We start from the raw sequence: 17,130 nt of genomic DNA, 5'->3' as shown, positions 1-17,130 counted from the left end.
TCTTATACTTGGTCAAACTTGAGTCCTGTGATGATGTCCTAATTGAAAAGAAGCCATAGAATTAACTTCTCTTTATTTAATCTCTTGATATATCTGATATTCTATGACTGTATGTATAATTAATATCTATTATTAACCTCACAATAAAATGTCATATTGAAACTTAATTTCTTAATGCAGAAACTTCAATAATCAAAAATTTTGGTTGGGGGTAAAACCAAAACTGAACTGAATATTTTGTTCATTTTGAAATTGAAACCCTGCAAATGTTTGCAATAGATAGTTAGGGAAATATTTTGACTGTGAGTTCAGGTGACTCTAATTGTTATTTTCCTTCTGTTAGTGAAGGACTTTAGATATAAGATCTAATCCTACTTAAATAATACATGATTACACACTTTATAAATATTTAATACCAGATGTTTAAAAGGTTAATATTCCCACGATAAGGAAAGCATTGTTATTAAAGCTCATTTAGATGGTATTCTTGGGAGATTTTATGGATGTTCTTCATCTGTTTAAATTATTATCAATATTTCTTTTCAGATTATGAATAAACAGTTTGTGCTCAAGTGTTTGCTCATTTAACATTTATTTTGTAATATATACTTCTTATAGGAATATAAATAGTTGCTGGAAAGAACACTGACAACTTCAAAGCAAAATGAAGTTTTTCCTGTTGCTTTCAGCAATTGGGTTCTGCTGGGCTCAGTATGACCCACACGTCAAATCTGGACGGACCTCCATTGTTCATCTGTTTGAGTGGCGCTGGGTCGATATTGCTCTTGAATGTGAGCGATACTTAGCTCCTAAAGGATTTGGAGGGGTTCAGGTGAGTATTGTTCATTGTATAAGTTGCAGAAATTGCTGTGCTGAGAATAAGTAGTAGTATCCTCTGTGTCTGAAAGCTGGGACAACATTTTACTTCACAATTAAAGTACTCTAAGTAAAACAGTTTTCTGAGGAAGAAAAAAATTTGAAATTGTCAGTGACTTTACGTTTTATTTCCAAGATAATTTTTTTCAGCAGGATATTTCCAATGCAATGTTAATATTTTCAAACAATTGTAAAGAAATGCAGTTACCAAAGATTCAGAAATAATTTTAGACTATTGATTAGTTTATAGACTATTCAGTGGTATAAAGTGAGTCATAAATTGATACTTATTAACATTGTTTTATTTGTAGGTCTCCCCACCCAGTGAAAATGCTGTGATTACTGACCCTTCACGACCTTGGTGGGAAAGATACCAACCAGTTAGTTACAAGTTATGTACAAGATCAGGAAATGAAAATGAATTCAAAGACATGGTGACTAGATGTAACAACGTTGGTGTAAGTGACTTAAAGTTTCCTTTAAACACATGATACAGAAAAATAATTTATCTCTCTTGTCTCTTGTTCCTTTTAAGAAGAACAATTTTCATGCATATAAAAGTTACCTCATGCTTTAGCTATAAATTAAAATGTAATTGTTACCTTATGTTTAATTATAACTATTTTTATATGTACCATTTATCCACTAAAGAAGATGTAATTAAAAGTTTAAGGCCACAGACTTCAACTAATGTAAGTTTAAGTTTTATTTTATAAAGCAGAACATCAACTTTCAACCTTTATGGCTGTACACATTTTGGGGGAACACTTTTCCAGTTAGCAATTAGAAGTTCCACTTACAACATTTGCTGTTTCTTCTATGTGAATTGTATGGCCATCCATAATTCTTGGATATTCCTTCCCGCAAGTACTATGATCGTCTGTAATTATTTTCTCTTTGATGAAGAGCATAATGAGAGGCAATTGTTGTTGTTCAGTCACTAAGTTTTGTCTGATTGTTTGTGACCCCAAGAACTGCAGCACACCATGCTTCTTTGTCCTTCACTATCTCCTGTAATTTGCTCAAGTTCATGTCCACTGAGTCAGTGGTGCTATCTAACCATCTCATCCTCTTCTGTCCTCTTCTTTTGCCTTCAATCTTCCCCACATCGTGGTCTTTTCCAGTGAGTCGGCTCTTCGTATCACATGACCAAAGTATTGGAGCTTCAGCTTCAGCATCAGTCCTTCCAGTGAATATTCAGGGTTGATTTCCTTTAGGATTGACTGCTTTGATCTCCGTGCAGTCCAAGGGACCGTCAAGAATCTTTTCCAGCACCACAGATTGAAAGCATCAGTGCTTTGGCACTCAGCCTTCTTTATGGTCCAACTCTCACATCCATACATGACTACTGAAAAAAAAACATAACTTTGACTATACTGACTTTTGTAAGCAAAGTGATGTCTTTGCTTTTTAATACACTGTCTAGATTTGTCACAGCTTTCCTTCCAAGCATTTTTTTTGGTCATTGATGCCTTACTGACAGGTGTCACCATCTCTTTTACAATGGAATGCACAAGGCAATATCTACAAACACCAAGGAAAGTTAAGTATTGCATCTCTATTTCATTTGGAAAAGAGAAGATTCCCAAATCAAGCTGGTTTTGATTCTTGAGAGGAAAGGTGGTAGAGATAATTCATGGCAACATATTGATGGACAAAATCCTCAGTAAGAATGCAGTATGGTTGTGTCTACTTTGAAAGAAAGGATTAGATGCTTCAAACTAAAGCGTCAGTTGCATGACTCTTAGGTGTTTGAATATGGCCATGTACCACACTGAGTTCTAATTTGCATGGGGTATGAGCAAGAAACTTAAATAGACAAGATAGTTTTACAGATCCTGTATACAAAATTTATTTGTTTGTTTTATCCATTCATGAAACTTAAAAAAAGTTAAATGTGAAGCCAAAACATACATTTTTCTTTAATATTAACTGTCTTTCCTGGTCCTCCTTCAAATCTGTTTACATTTGCTGTGTATGTAATGTTCTAGAACAAGTATATTGAGAGAAGATTGAATCCCAGGCAATGAGATAATTTTAGAGGAATAAGTGACCAGATACACAGTTTCTTTCTTTCTTTTTTTTAAAGCAGCCACACTAATATTTCTGGAGTGTTGCAGGGACCTCAGAACCAATCATTCATCAAAGAAGCATCTTTTAATTTCATTGTTGTAGTCACCATCCACAGTGATTTTGGAGCCCAAGAAAATAAAATCTGTCACTGCTTCTACTTTTTCCCTACTATTTGAAATGAAGTGATGAGACCAGATACCATGATCTTAGTTTTTTGAATGTTGAGATTTAAGCCAGCTTTTTCATGCTCCTCTTTCACTTTCATCAACAGGTTCTTTAGTTCCTTTTCACTTTCTGCCATTAGAGTGGTATCATCTGCATATCTGAGATTATTGATATTTCTCTAGGGATCCTTGAATACAGCTTTTGACTCATCCAGCCCAGTATTTCGCATGATATAATCTGCATAGATGTTGAATAAACAGAGTGACCATATACAGCCTTGTCTTACTCCATTCCCCATTTTGAACCATTCATTGGTTCCATGTAAGATTCTAACTGTTGCTTCTTGACCCGCACTTAGTTTTCTCAGAAGACAGGTTAGGTGGTCTGTTAGTCCCATCTCTCTAAGCATTTTCCACAGTTTGTTATGATCCACACAGTCAAAGGCTTTGGCATAGTCAATGAAGCAGATGTTTTTCTGAAATTTCCTTGCTTTCTCTGTGATCTAATGAGAGTTGGCAATTTTATCTCTGGTTTCTCTGCCTTTTCTAAAATCCAGGTTTTACATCTGGAAGTTCTTGGTTCACATACCGCTGAAGCCTAGCTTGAAGGATTTGAACATAACCTTGTTAGCATGTAAAATGAGAGCAATTGTACTGTAGTCTTAGCATTCTTTGGCACTGCTCTTCTTTAGGGTTGGGATGAAACTTGACCTTTTCCAGTCTTGTGTCCACTGCTGAGTTTTCAAAATTTGCTGACACATTGAGTGCAGCACTTTAATAGCATCATCTTTTAGGATTTTAAATAAATCAACTGCAATTTCAACACCTCCACTAGCTTTCTTTGTAGTAATACTTCTGAAAGCCCACTTGATTTCACACTCAGGGATGTCTGGCTCTAGGTGAGTGACCACACCATCCTGGTTATCTGGGTCATTAAGACCTTTTTATATATATATATATATAGTTTTTCTGTGTATTCTTGCCTCCTCTTCTTAATCTCTTCTGCCTCTGTTAAATCCTTACCATTTCTGTCCTTTGTCAAGCCCATCTGTGCATGAACTGTTTGCTTGGTATCTCCAGTTTTCTCGAAGAGTACTGTTTTCCTCTCCTTTTTTGCATTGTCCATTTTAGAAGGCCTTCTAATCTCCTTGCTGTTCTCTGGAACTCAGCATTCAGTTGGATATATCTTTCCCTTTCTCCCTTGCTTTTTGCTTCTTTTCTTTCCTCAACTATTTCTAAAGTCTGCTCAGACAGCTACGCTGCCTTCTTGCATCTTTTTGGTTTTTTTTGTTTTTCCCCTTTGGGATGGTTTTGGTCACTGCCTCCTAAACAATGATACAAACCTCTGTCCATAGTTCTTCAGGCATTCTGTCTATCAGATCTAATTCCTTGAATCTATTCATTACCTCTACTGTATAATCATAAGGAATTTGATTTAGGTCATACCTGAATGGCCAAGTAGTTTTTCCTACTTTTGTTAATTTAAGCATGAATTTTGCAATAAGGACCTCATGTCAGCCACAGTCAGCTCCAGGTCTTGTTTTTGCTGGCTATATGGAGCTTTTCCATCTTCAGTTACAACGAATCTATAGCCATCTTGCCTGGTACTCAGGATATCTCTTGACTTCCTACCTTTGCATTTTAATCCCATATGAAAATGATATCATTTTTTGGTGTTAGTTCTAGAAGGTCTTGTAGGTCTTTGTAGAACCTGTCAAGTTTAGGTCCTTCGGCTTCAGTGGCTGAGCCATAGACTAGATTACTGTGATGTTGAATTTTTTGCCTTGGAAACAAACTGAGATTATTCTGTTGTTTTTCAGATTGATCCAAGTCATGCATTTCAGACTCTTTTCTTGACTATGAGCGCTAGGGATTCCTGCCCACAGTAGTAGATGTAATGGTCATCTGAATTAAATTTGCACATTCCCGTCCATTTTAATTCACTGATGCCTTAGATGTTGATGTTTACTCTTGCTATCTCCTGCTTGACCACGTCCAGTTTACCTTGATTCATTGATCTAACTTTCCAGGTTCCTATGCAATATTGTGCTTTACAGCATCGGACCTTACTTTCACCACCAGACACATCCACAACTGAGCATCATTCCACTTTGGCACAGCTGCTGCATTCTTTTGGAGCAATTAGTAATTGCCCTCCACTCTTCCCAGTGGCATATTGGACACTTCTGACCTGGGGTCCTCATATTCCGGTGCTACATCTTTTTGCCTCTTTGTGTTGTTCATGGAGTTCTTGCAGCAAGAACACTGGAGTGGTTTTCCGTTCCCTCCTCCAGTGGGCCACATTTTGTTGGAACTTCTCACTATGACCCATCCATCTTGGGTGGCCCTTCATGACATCACTCATAGCTTCACTGAGTTACACAAGACCCTTTTTGCCACAACATGGCTGTGATCCATGAAGGAGATGAGAGACAATACCTACCTTTATTCTTCTGATCCTAAATAGATAGTAGAGTCTGGCTTCTTGTTTCTTAGGATGACCTATGGAAACTTCAAAAACTAATAATCTCTCTTGCCTCAACTGATTCCAGATACTCCAAAAAAAAAGTCTCTTTGTATTTTTTCACAGTTCTATTAGTTTGGGGTTCTCTTAATTTATTATATGTATAAGCATCTTCCAAGTGCCTAGAATGCTTATAGGGCTTCAATTCACAATGATTTCTTTTCACACTTGACTGTTTTCTTGTAAGATAAGTTATAAAATAACAAAGAAGTATTTTGGAATGTTATCAATGTGCTGTACAATCTAATTAATAATACTATAAATTTCTATCTCTCTGTAAGTCAAACTGAAATGGAAATTTTGCCTTTCAGGTCCGTATTTATGTGGATGCTGTAATTAATCATATGACTGGAAGTGGTGTGAGTGCGGGAACAGGCAGTACTTGTGGAAGTTATTTCAACCCTGGAAGTGAGGATTTTCCAGCAGTCCCATACTCTGGTTGGGATTTTAATGATGGAAAATGTAAAACTGGAAGTGGAGATATTGAGAGCTATAATGATGCTTATCAGGTAATTAGCAAAATATCTATCTACACCTTTTATTATCCATATGTAGCTCACTGATCTCCATTTTAAATGTTAGTTTAGAGTGTTTAGGAAAACAGCATTCCAAGTCTGACTTCAGAATCTCATATCAACATTCAAATAATTTTCCCCAATTTAATTTTTCAAAATGAAAAAACTCCTCTACTTTTTCTCCATTTTTTTCATTTTTACAATGAAAAATATTTCAAAGGTATGTCAGTACTAGAATGTCAATATCTCCAGAGACTGGTGCAAAGAAATCACTATTGAAATATCTGTTAGTGAATAAATGAATGAATAATTGAATGGATTCTCAAGTGAAGGTGATGTTTTATGTATCAATCACAAAATTTTTTTCTCCATAGGTCCGGGATTGTCGTCTCGTTAGTCTTCTTGATCTTGCACTGGAGAAAGATTATGTGCGCTCCACGATTGCTAACTATCTAAACCATCTCATTGACATTGGTGTAGCAGGGTTCCGAATTGATGCTTCTAAGCATATGTGGCCTGGAGACATAAAGGCAGTTTTGGATAAACTGCATAATCTAAACACAAAGTGGTTTCCTTCAGGAAGTAAACCTTTCATTTACCAGGAGGTATGTCAATATACACGTGTATCCATATAAAATATGACCATTTATTATTCTTAGAAAATAATTCCTCATCAATAACTCATCAGAAAATAAGTGACAGATTTTATTTAAAATGCAGTTTCTTTAGCTTAATGGCTGAATCATTTACATAGAAGAATGTTCCTTAACCTCCTTTTATTCAGAAGACAGTACATCTAACTCTATATCAAGAGGTTTGTTATCCAAATGACAAAAATTTATTTAGGCTGCAAAAATCTCCATGTCATGTATAATTTCCCCAGAGGCCGTGATAGAAGACAGATAATAATATAGTTGTCTTAAGACAGGATATCTGACTCTAAATTTTGGCTAGATCACCATTAGGTGTGTTTGGTTAGGCTGATTCATTAACCTCTCTGTGCAACAATTTTTTCAGAAGTTATCGAAAGGAATAATGATAATGGTTATATCTTTGTTTTCTTTGGAGATTTGAAGAGGTAATATTTATCAAGTAGCAAGAAATATTACCAGCTGGATATTAAGTGCTATACAAGTATGAACTAGTCTTATCATTTATGTGCAAGTCTAAATTAGGTCAGCATTCTCACAGGACAAGTTACTTTGTCATGTTACTTTTACTATTGTTGGATAGATATAGTCTAGCAAAGAAAAATGAGAATCTTGATATAAGGAAAACCATTTGGGGTATTTCATATAATATAAAATAGTATAAAGCTATTTTTTATATAAGTTTAACTTAGTTAAATTCTTATTTAAATTGTTGTTTTCTTCTTCATTTCTACAAGGTAATTGATCTGGGTGGTGAGGCAATTACAAGCAGTGAGTACTTTGGAAATGGCCGTGTGACAGAATTTAAATATGGTGCAAAACTAGGAACAGTTATTCGCAAGTGGAGTGGAGAGAAGATGGCTTACTTAAAGTAAATAAAATATGCTTTATCCTTTGAATTATTTCACAGATTTTTTTGTGATGATACCTCAACATGAGTTTTCTTCATAATGCCTTCTTATTTAGACAAATTTCAAGGATTCATTTACTAATAACAAGTGCTGTATATCCCCACATTCCAAGTGATCATCTTTATTATTTAGAATATCAATCACAAGGAAGCTTTTTAGGGACTCAACACCAATCTAGAGATTGTAATTTATACATTATATGACTGTACTAGATTTAATTAATGTTTGCACATAATTTGTGAAAGCCAGGTTCTTACTAAAGTGATTCTATAATTTATGAAGTTCCTACAATGTGGCCATTCTATAGACTTTACATATATTAGTTAATTTCAAATATTAAAATGTTTATAACAATATACTGTTGAAACTTAATCTAATTTGCAATTCTGTATAAAATGGTATGTATGTTGGCCCTTCTGAAGTCTATCTAAATTATAATACACTAAAACTTCTAATATAAATTTTATAGCAAAATTCTTATAACATGAATGTAATTCAAGTAATTTCTACATATATACATACATGGAATGTATTTGTAGATAATATATATATATATATAGTTTGTAATTTTCAAAAGCTCAGTTTATTCTACAATTAAAATAAATTAATTTTAAAAATTAAAAAATTTTAAAACCCTACAGAATAATCATTTAACTAGAGAGAGAATTTCATTGAAGAGTGCAATACTGAAAGAAATGCACATTTTGATTATTCTAAAGTTATTGTAAAAGAATACATATATATATTCTTAAGATTTTCTTTTTTTAATAGGAACTGGGGAGAAGGCTGGGGTTTCATGCCTTCTAACAGGGCACTTGTCTTTGTTGATAACCATGACAATCAGCGAGGGCATGGAGCTGGGGGAGCATCTATTCTTACATTCTGGGATGCTAGGTAAGAAACAAAGTTCCCCATTTTTAAACCTACCATTTTAATGATGTTAAAAATATTATTTTCTTTTATAATAAGATAATTTTGTGCCTTTTAGACTGTACAAAATGGGAGTCGGATTTATGCTCGCTCATCCCTATGGATTTACACGAGTAATGTCAAGCTACCGTTGGACAAGACATTTTGTGAATGGAAAAGTAAGTTTTGGTGTTGTACAAAATATCTTCTTCTCAAGAAAAAGAAGTTAATTTTGTTATAATTTCACATATTGCTATAACATTCACTATTTATTTTATCAAATATTTATTAAGTGAAAACCTGACACAGGGTTCTTGTAACAATGCAGTGGATATTTTTAAAAAATTAAAATGGCACAAAGACAGAAATATTGATCAATGGAATAAAATAGAAAGCCCAGAGATAAATCCACGCACATATGGACACCTTATCTTTGACAAAGGAGGCAAGAATATACAATGGATTAAAGACAATCTCTTTAACAAGTGGTGCTGGGAAAACTGGTCAACCACTTGTAAAAGAATGAAACTAGAACACTTTCTAACACCATACACAAAAATAAACTCAAAATGGATTAAAGATCTAAACGTAAGACCAGAAACTATAAAACTCCTAGAGGAGAACATAGGCAAAACACTCTCCGACATACATCACAGCAGGATCCTCTATGACCCACCTCCCAGAATATTGGACATAAAAGCAAAAATAAACAAATGGGACCTAATTAACCTTAAAAGCTTCTGCACATCAAAGGAAACTATTAGCAAGGTGAAAAGACAGCCTTCAGAATGGGAGAAAATAATAGCAAATGAAGCAACCGACAAACAACTAATCTCAAAAATATACAAGCAACTCCTACAGCTCAACTCCAGAAAAATAAACGACCCAATCAAAAAATGGGCCAAAGAACTAAATAGACATTTCTCCAAAAAAGACATACAGATGGCTAACAAACACATGAAAAGATGCTCAACATCACTCATTATCAGAGAAATGCAAATCAAAACCACTATGAGGTACCATTTCACACCAGTCAGAATGGCTGCGATCCAAAAGTCTACAAGCAATAAATGCTGGAGAGGGTGTGGAGAAAAGGGAACCCTTTTACACTGTTGGTGGGAATGCAAACTAGTACAGCCACTATGGAGAACAGTGTGGAGATTCCTTAAAAAACTGGAAATAGAACTGCCTTATGATCCAGCAATCCCACTGCTGGGCATACACACTGAGGAAACCAGAAGGGAAAGAGACACGTGTACCCCAATGTTCATCGCAGCACTGTTTATAATAGCCAAGACATGGAAGCAACCTAGATGTCCATCAGCAGATGAATGGATAAGAAAGCTGTGTACATATACACCATGGAGTATTACTCAGCCATTAAAAAGAATACATTTGAATCAGTTCTGATGAGGTGGATAAAACTGGAGCCTATTATACAGAGTGAAGTAAGCCAGAAGGAAAAACATAAATACAGTATACTAACGCATATATATGGAATTTAGAAAGATGGTAATGATAACCCTGTAAGCAAGACAGCAAAAGAGACAGAGATGTATAGAACAGTCTTTTGGACTCTGTGGGAGAGGGAGAGGGTGGGATGATTTGGGAGAATGGCATTGAATCATGTATAGTATCATATATGAAATGAATCGCCAGTCCAGGTTTGATGCATGATACAGGATACTTGGGGCTGGTGCACTGGGATGACCCAGAGGGATGGTATAGGGAGGGAGGAGGATGGGAGGTTCAGGATGGGGAACACGTGTATACCTGTGGTGGATTCAGGTTGATGTATGGCAAATCCAGTACAATATTGTAAAGTAATTAACCTCCAATTAAAATAAATAAATTTATATTAAAAAAATAAAACAAAGACCACAAAAAAATATATAAATAAAGCCAACCAGAAGAAAGAAGAGATGATGAATGGGAAGAAAATAAGTAACCTAATGGCATCCATTTATCCAAAATGTAACTCTATTCCCTATACTTTTCAGTTATGTGGACCAATAAGTCCATTTTAATGTAATAAATAAATAAAAGCAGACTTTAGATATAAAAAAATAAAAAATTAAAATGAATGATCTCTGTTGATAAAGAGTATGTAAGCTATTTCAAAGTATGAGAAATATACCCTCTTGCCCACCCACTTTAAAAAATACCACTTAAAAATAAGGATACAATGAATAAAATGTGTACTTGTAAGTACCTGCTTCATACAGTTGATATGAGGATTACAAATTAACACTTCAAGGAAATTTAAAACAGTACCTGCTCATGGTATAAGCAATATAAGTATTTGTTAAATACTTTTTTAAAGAAAGTTTTGTGGAATGCAAAGGCATTATCTAGTTGAGCCGAAGTTCAGTAGGGAAAGTATAGCAGGAAGGAAAATACATTAAAGAGAAATTTGCTAACTATTCTGAAAATGTTAAAAATCAGAAAAATGTGAGCAGTATGGTAAAGACATTAATCTAAGTAAATATTTTTAAAAGAAACTGAGAAATAAGAACTTAAGTTATTTGGAAAGTTAGTGGGAAGTTTCAAATCCAGCATCATACAGCAACTTCATACCTGACGTAGAAAATTCTCTTCACTCTGAACCAGATAGATATTCCTCTAGTTTCTAGTAGGTTCTTTACAAATTGAGAAGTCCACTACTACTTTGTACAACAACTCATTCTGTTCTTAGATAGCCTTAGATATCCTAAATATTTAGGATATTTCCCTTTATATTGAATCAATTTCTTATAATTTCCACTAATTAGTCTTATTTCTGATGGCAGGAGTTATGGCATATGTTCATTTCCCCCTTTCCCATAAAGTCTTCTCCATGACTTCTGCATGCTAACAACTCTTAGCTTGTCCATCATTTATCATACCATATGATTTAAGACAGATATTGATAACCTTCCTAGACATAATCTATTTTTTCCTATGATTACCTTGAAAGTACCAATTAGAAAAGCACAGTAATAAAATTTGGTCAATTTAGTGAAGAGTATTTTGATATTTTGATTAGAACTTTTATTGAAAAAAGATGAACGAAACAGTCATTTATTAGCAATTATCATGTATAAAGATTTTTACATACCTTATTTAATTTTTATAGTAACTTATAATATCATCATTTTACAGAAGAGGAAAATGAGGCATAGAAGTTATGTATATTAACTAAGTCTTTGAGCTAGTAGTAATGGAACCTATCTTTTAGTCCTGCATTTTATAACACTAAAGTCCTTGCCATTTCAATAACATCACACTGCCTATAGTGATATTAAGAAGTGATTACAATTCCTTGGAAAACAATGAGAGACTAAAAAAATCATACTCTTGTTTGAAATATGGCACTAGGGAATGAGAAGTTAGGGAGAAGATATACTTAGTAAAAATCCTGAACAAGTTGAATTCTAAGTGAAGCCACTACAAAAACACAAATAGGACAGATTGGGTTTGATGTCCTAAATAAGGACACATGTAATGTTAAAAATGTGAGCTTTTAAAATTGATTATTATTTTTTTTTTTTTTTACTAATTGAGGATGTTAATGATTGGATGGGGCCACCAAATAAAAATGGAGTAATTAAAGAAGTTACTATTAATCCAGATACTACTTGTGGCAATGACTGGGTCTGTGAACATCGATGGCGTCAAATAAGGTAGGAAACCTTATTTGGACACATTCTCTGATAATAAACTTTCTTAGCATTTTTAAAATGCCTTTATTTATTTACTGGTTTTTGACTGAGCTGGGTCTTTGTTGCTGTGCAGGCTTTTCTCTCCTTGTAGTGGGCCGGGCTCCTCTTTGTGGTGGTGTGGGAGTTTCTCGCTGAGGTGGCTTTTCTTGTTGTGGAGCATGGGCTTTAGGGGATTTGCAGGCTCAGTGGTTGCAGTTCCCAAGGTCTAGAACACAGGTCCAGCATTTGTGGCACATGGGCTTAGTTGCTCCGTGGCATGTGGGATCTTCCTGGATCAGGGATCAGACCCATTTCTCCTGCTTTGGTAGGCAGATACTCCACTACTGAGCCACCAGGGAAGTCCATTGTTTCGTTTTAAATTGTTGAAGTATCAACAGCATTTCACATGCTCTTTTGTTTTTAGGAACATGGTTATGTTCCGTAATGTAGTTGATGGTCAACCTTTTACAAACTGGTGGGACAATGGCAGCAACCAAGTAGCTTTTGGAAGAGGAAACAAAGGATTCATTGTCTTTAACAATGATGACAGGTAAGTAGATCAATTAGAAATAATATTTTATGCTAATATGTTCTTGGTTTATTCTTTTCCTGCTCATTTACTTTTTTCACATCTGAAAAATTCTTTAGATGGCAGATTAAGAAAACATAACGATTAGAAAAGGGTCAGAAGAAAAATGATGATGACTGATTTTCTTTTATCTCCTCTGTTTATAATGGTTTTCTTTTCTAAGTGGAGTCATTTTTTGTGCACTCTTCACATCATGGACAGATGTGATGCATGTGTACTGCTTACATATACACCTCACATAAAATATACACATGTTAGTCACTCAGTCATGTCTAACTCTTTGTGACCCCATGGACTGTAGCCCACCAGGCTCCTCTGTCCATTTAATTCTCCAGGCAAGAATACTGGAGTGGGTAGCCATTTCCTCCTCTAGGAGATCTTCCTGACCCAGGGGTTGGACCCAGGTTTCCTGCACTGCAGGCAGATTCTTTACTTTCTGAGCCACCAGAGAAGCCCCCAAAATATACAAAGTCGTTAATATAAAAGGTCACGAAATCCATAGAAAAATGTCTTATAAAACTTTTTAAATCAATAATGGAAAAATACTGCCTCAGATCTGAAATGTCTTTTTTCCTCTCTTTTTTTCACCTACTTTAGTACGTAGTTCTTTAGTCTTGTTTTGCACATTCCCATCTCTCTGTGACAAATAATACTTTTTAAAGCATATATATATTTATAATGAATATGTATATTATGGTCATTGATTCACCTCAGGGGACTTATTACTTTTAGTTCTGAGACATCTCGTTACTGGCTTTTCATTTGTGAGACTTATATTCTTTGCCTCCATTATACTGTTTCCCTCACATACGGAATTATAGCTCAGAAGGCATCTTTGCAAGCACTTGTAATGTTAGTCCAAACTAGATTCCACCCATGTTTAGCTCACTCTTTGCCCAAATGATATTTTACTGGCAAAAAATAATAATAACAAATAAAAAAGTATATACTTGTCTTCCCCAAGAATCCATTACTAGTCCTTTTTTTCCCTGTCTTTTGTCATATGTGTATGCGTGCAAGGTCCTGTCTGACTCTGCAACCCTATGGATGGTAGCATGCCAACCTTCTCTGTCCATGAGATTTTACAGGCAAGAATACCAGAGTGGATTGCCATTTTCTTGTCCAGGCGATCTTCCTGACCCAGGCCTCAAACCTGTGTCTCCCACATCTTCTGCACTGTGGGCAGATTCTTTATCAATTGAGCTATCAGGGAGAGGGAAGAAACATATTTATGAGACAGCATTATATTTTAAAATTATATATTTCTTTATAGAAATGCAAGATTATTTTTATCTCCAGCCCAAATTTATTTTAACCTCTTGAAAAAAGGAGATTTTTGAGGAAATAACCAAATTTAAGTTTTTGAAAATAATCAGTATTTTCTTAAGTTCAGATGAGGATACATTTAAAGTAATTTAAAATTATTTTCTCTAAGTGAAGCAGGTCATTCAAATCTTCACTGATACTCTTCAACTTTATTTTTTTGTATAATATTTACTATTGACTAGGAAATTTCTATATTTTCTATAAGAATTTTGTTGACCCTGAGAAAACCAACCACTGCAGAAATCTTTATGTTTGAATTTTATTTTCATTGAGACCTTGACTGCTTAAAGTTCTATAGCACACAGTTACACTATTTTAGAGAGTCTGTATTCTTGCTTTTAATTGTGTTAAATTCATATTAAATCTTAAATTTTATTTTTACAGTACACTATCTGCAACTTTGCAAACTGGTCTTCCTGCTGGTACATATTGTGATGTTATTTCTGGAGATAAAAGTGGTAACAGTTGTACAGGGATTCAAATCAGTGTTTCCAGTAATGGCAAAGCTCATTTTTCTATTAGTAACTCTGCTGAAGATCCATTTATTGCAATTCATGCTGATTCTAAATTATAAAATTTGAACTGAATTAAATACATACACCCAGAGAAATAAAATGTGTTTTGTTTCTTCTATGTATGTAATATATAACTTCTCATAATTCATTAATTTTTGGTAAAAGCTATAAAAAGTATTCAAACTGTAAAACTCAAAAAAGCGTAAAAACACATATACTTAATAATTGTAATTACAATCAACATTTTGTTACATTTTAGAACATTCTCTTTAAGCTATTTGTCAAAGGAATTTTTAAGAACTCAGAAAAGCATGATGAAAAATTTGTTTGTTACAGTTAATACCACTTGCCCAGCTACATATCTTTAATCCAGGTTTATATTTCTTACATAGGGTATTTCTAACAATTAGTTAAGGGTAGCTAATTTAATGATAGTTTGCATACAAAGTCATAATATTTGCATATTTTTTACAATATAAAAGGCCCTTTCATAGTTAATAAATTAAAAAATAAAAGAAAATTAAATTATGTAGTATATAATTCTTAATTATCTTGAGCTCACAGGAATCTTCTACTTTCTCTGTATTCATTTCTTTCTTTCTCTTTCCAATAGCTTTAGCATGATGATGTTGTATGACTTTTGTTCCATCTCTTAATCCCTAATATGGATGGATGTTTTCATAGGGCTCTCTTGACTCCCTATACTCAGTTTTACTTTTTTTTTTTTCCCCCTGATCCTTTAGCTGTTTATTCTTCTTCACTTGACTCTCAATGTGGGATTTATTAAGGCTCTTGGCTAGGTCATCTTATAACTCTCAGGTGTTTTATTTTCATAGTTGAATAAGAAAATAGAAGCCATAACTTGGAAATTCTCTCCTCTTTTTACTCACAAATCTACCTATACTTGGCCCTATCTTTCTCTTCTTTCCTCCTGTCATAATGAACAAAGTGCTTTTTACCAAAGTCTGCTCCCTCCATTTTTACCTTTTTGAGGACTTTACTGCTTAGATTATCTTTCTCTTCTGATTTAACAGTCTTTCTTTTATTGACATAATAGTCCACTCAGATTACGTATATCATATTAGAATCTTTCAACTAAAAAAAATTCATAACCTCAATTTTTCTCTTTCTAGTCGAACTTTGGAATTTTCATCACACAATCTCAACATCCTCAACACTAGTCATTTTTCATCTTCTTACTCTTCAGTTTCCATCGTCACTTCATTTAATCTGCTCGTCAACATAATAAAAAATATTTATGTTATTCATACAAAGTACTTCACTGTCCTCATCTTTTTCTATTTCACAATGCTACTCAATATGGAGAGACAGTCTCACATCCTCTCTTCCTTTGGTCTCTGTGATTCTATTCTTTGTTTTCCTTCTCTCACTAATTACTCTTTTTCAGATTTTGTTTTATTGACTTGGCTTCTGTTTGACCTAAAATCTCATTTGGATTGAATTTTCTTCTTTCTGTATCCTCTCTCTAAGTGACTGCAATTGTTTCCTTGGGTTTAAAACACACACTTTAGCATGGAGGCGTATATCTGCAAACCAGATCTTTTCTTGGGACTCAACTTTGTGTTACAACAGATGCTTCACATCTCTACTTCCGTATTTCACAGACATCTTATACCTGACATATCCAAAATGTGACCTTCAATTTTTGTCTTCGGCAAGGCTTTTGGTACTGCTGTGTTTCACCACTCACTTAGAAAGCTGAAGTATTTCTTTGATTTCCACTCCTCCCCTTTCTCTAAACTACTTGCCCTATCTCCTCACATAAAACTTAGCATCATCTATTAATTTTTATTTTCAAAATAGTGAAGCTAAAGAGGGAGATCCATGGGATACTAGTAGGAAATAGTTTGAATGAGTAGAAAGAGACTAACTACATACAAATACATTTCCTGTCAAAGCTTCCCTATTGGATTTGATATATTGATACCAGCAATGGCATTTCTAACTATATAGTCTATCACTATGAAAAATAATCATGTTACCATGAGGGAAATTCTAGAAACTATCATTTCTTATACTGATAGTAATACAGAATTCATTCATTTAGTTTTAGTTTGCATTTATGGTTTACTTCTCTCCTCCTACCTGACCCCATCTGTGTAGTTTAAATAAACTGAATTCTACTGTAGTTCACTAGCACATAAGTCTACAAATCTGTGAATCATTTCAGTTTGCATAAACATATATTTATCAGTCCTCATTCCAGGCTTCTATTGTCATGTGCTGAAATAACTGATTTTAAATGACAGCCAACATTCTGCTTACTATTTTTATATCAGTGGGGATGGAAATAATAGAACTATCCCTTGATAACTGTCATTCCAATAACACCTCAACCATACTATAAATTTTTAAACACTTTAAACCCTAACCCTAA

General features: G+C 34.2%; 1 protein-coding gene across 1 annotated transcript; it reads left to right on the top strand.

Moving 5' to 3' along the window:
• The first annotated feature begins 664 nt into the window (after positions 1–664).
• Positions 665–14,791, top strand: LOC104981710 (alpha-amylase 2B). The gene is made up of 10 exons (XM_010830954.1): positions 665–832; positions 1,188–1,334; positions 5,949–6,146; positions 6,527–6,757; positions 7,540–7,673; positions 8,485–8,607; positions 8,702–8,801; positions 12,166–12,284; positions 12,727–12,852; positions 14,602–14,791. The coding sequence occupies exons 1-10, from the start codon at positions 665–667 to the stop codon at positions 14,789–14,791; spliced, it is 1,536 nt and encodes a 511-aa protein (XP_010829256.1).
• Positions 14,792–17,130: the final 2,339 nt, after the last annotated feature.

Source organism: Bison bison, unplaced genomic scaffold (assembly GCF_000754665.1).
Source record: "Bison bison bison isolate TAMUID 2011002044 unplaced genomic scaffold, Bison_UMD1.0 scf7180017864519, whole genome shotgun sequence".
In the NCBI taxonomy this organism is placed as follows: Eukaryota; Metazoa; Chordata; class Mammalia; order Artiodactyla; family Bovidae; genus Bison; species Bison bison.
The sequence above is the reverse complement of the archived record's forward strand: the minus strand, read 5'-3'. Positions and strand labels throughout refer to the sequence as shown.

Excerpts from the sequence above, each read along its gene's own strand:
- LOC104981710 (XM_010830954.1), top strand. The coding sequence starts at position 665 with ATGAAGTTTTTCCTGTTGCTTTCAGCAATTGGGTTCTGCTGGGCTCAG. Across the intron at positions 7,674-8,484 it reads GAGAAGATGGCTTACTTAAA|GAACTGGGGAGAAGGCTGGG; the intron begins GTAAATAAAATA and ends TTTTTTTAATAG. Across the intron at positions 8,608-8,701 it reads CTTACATTCTGGGATGCTAG|ACTGTACAAAATGGGAGTCG; the intron begins GTAAGAAACAAA and ends TGTGCCTTTTAG.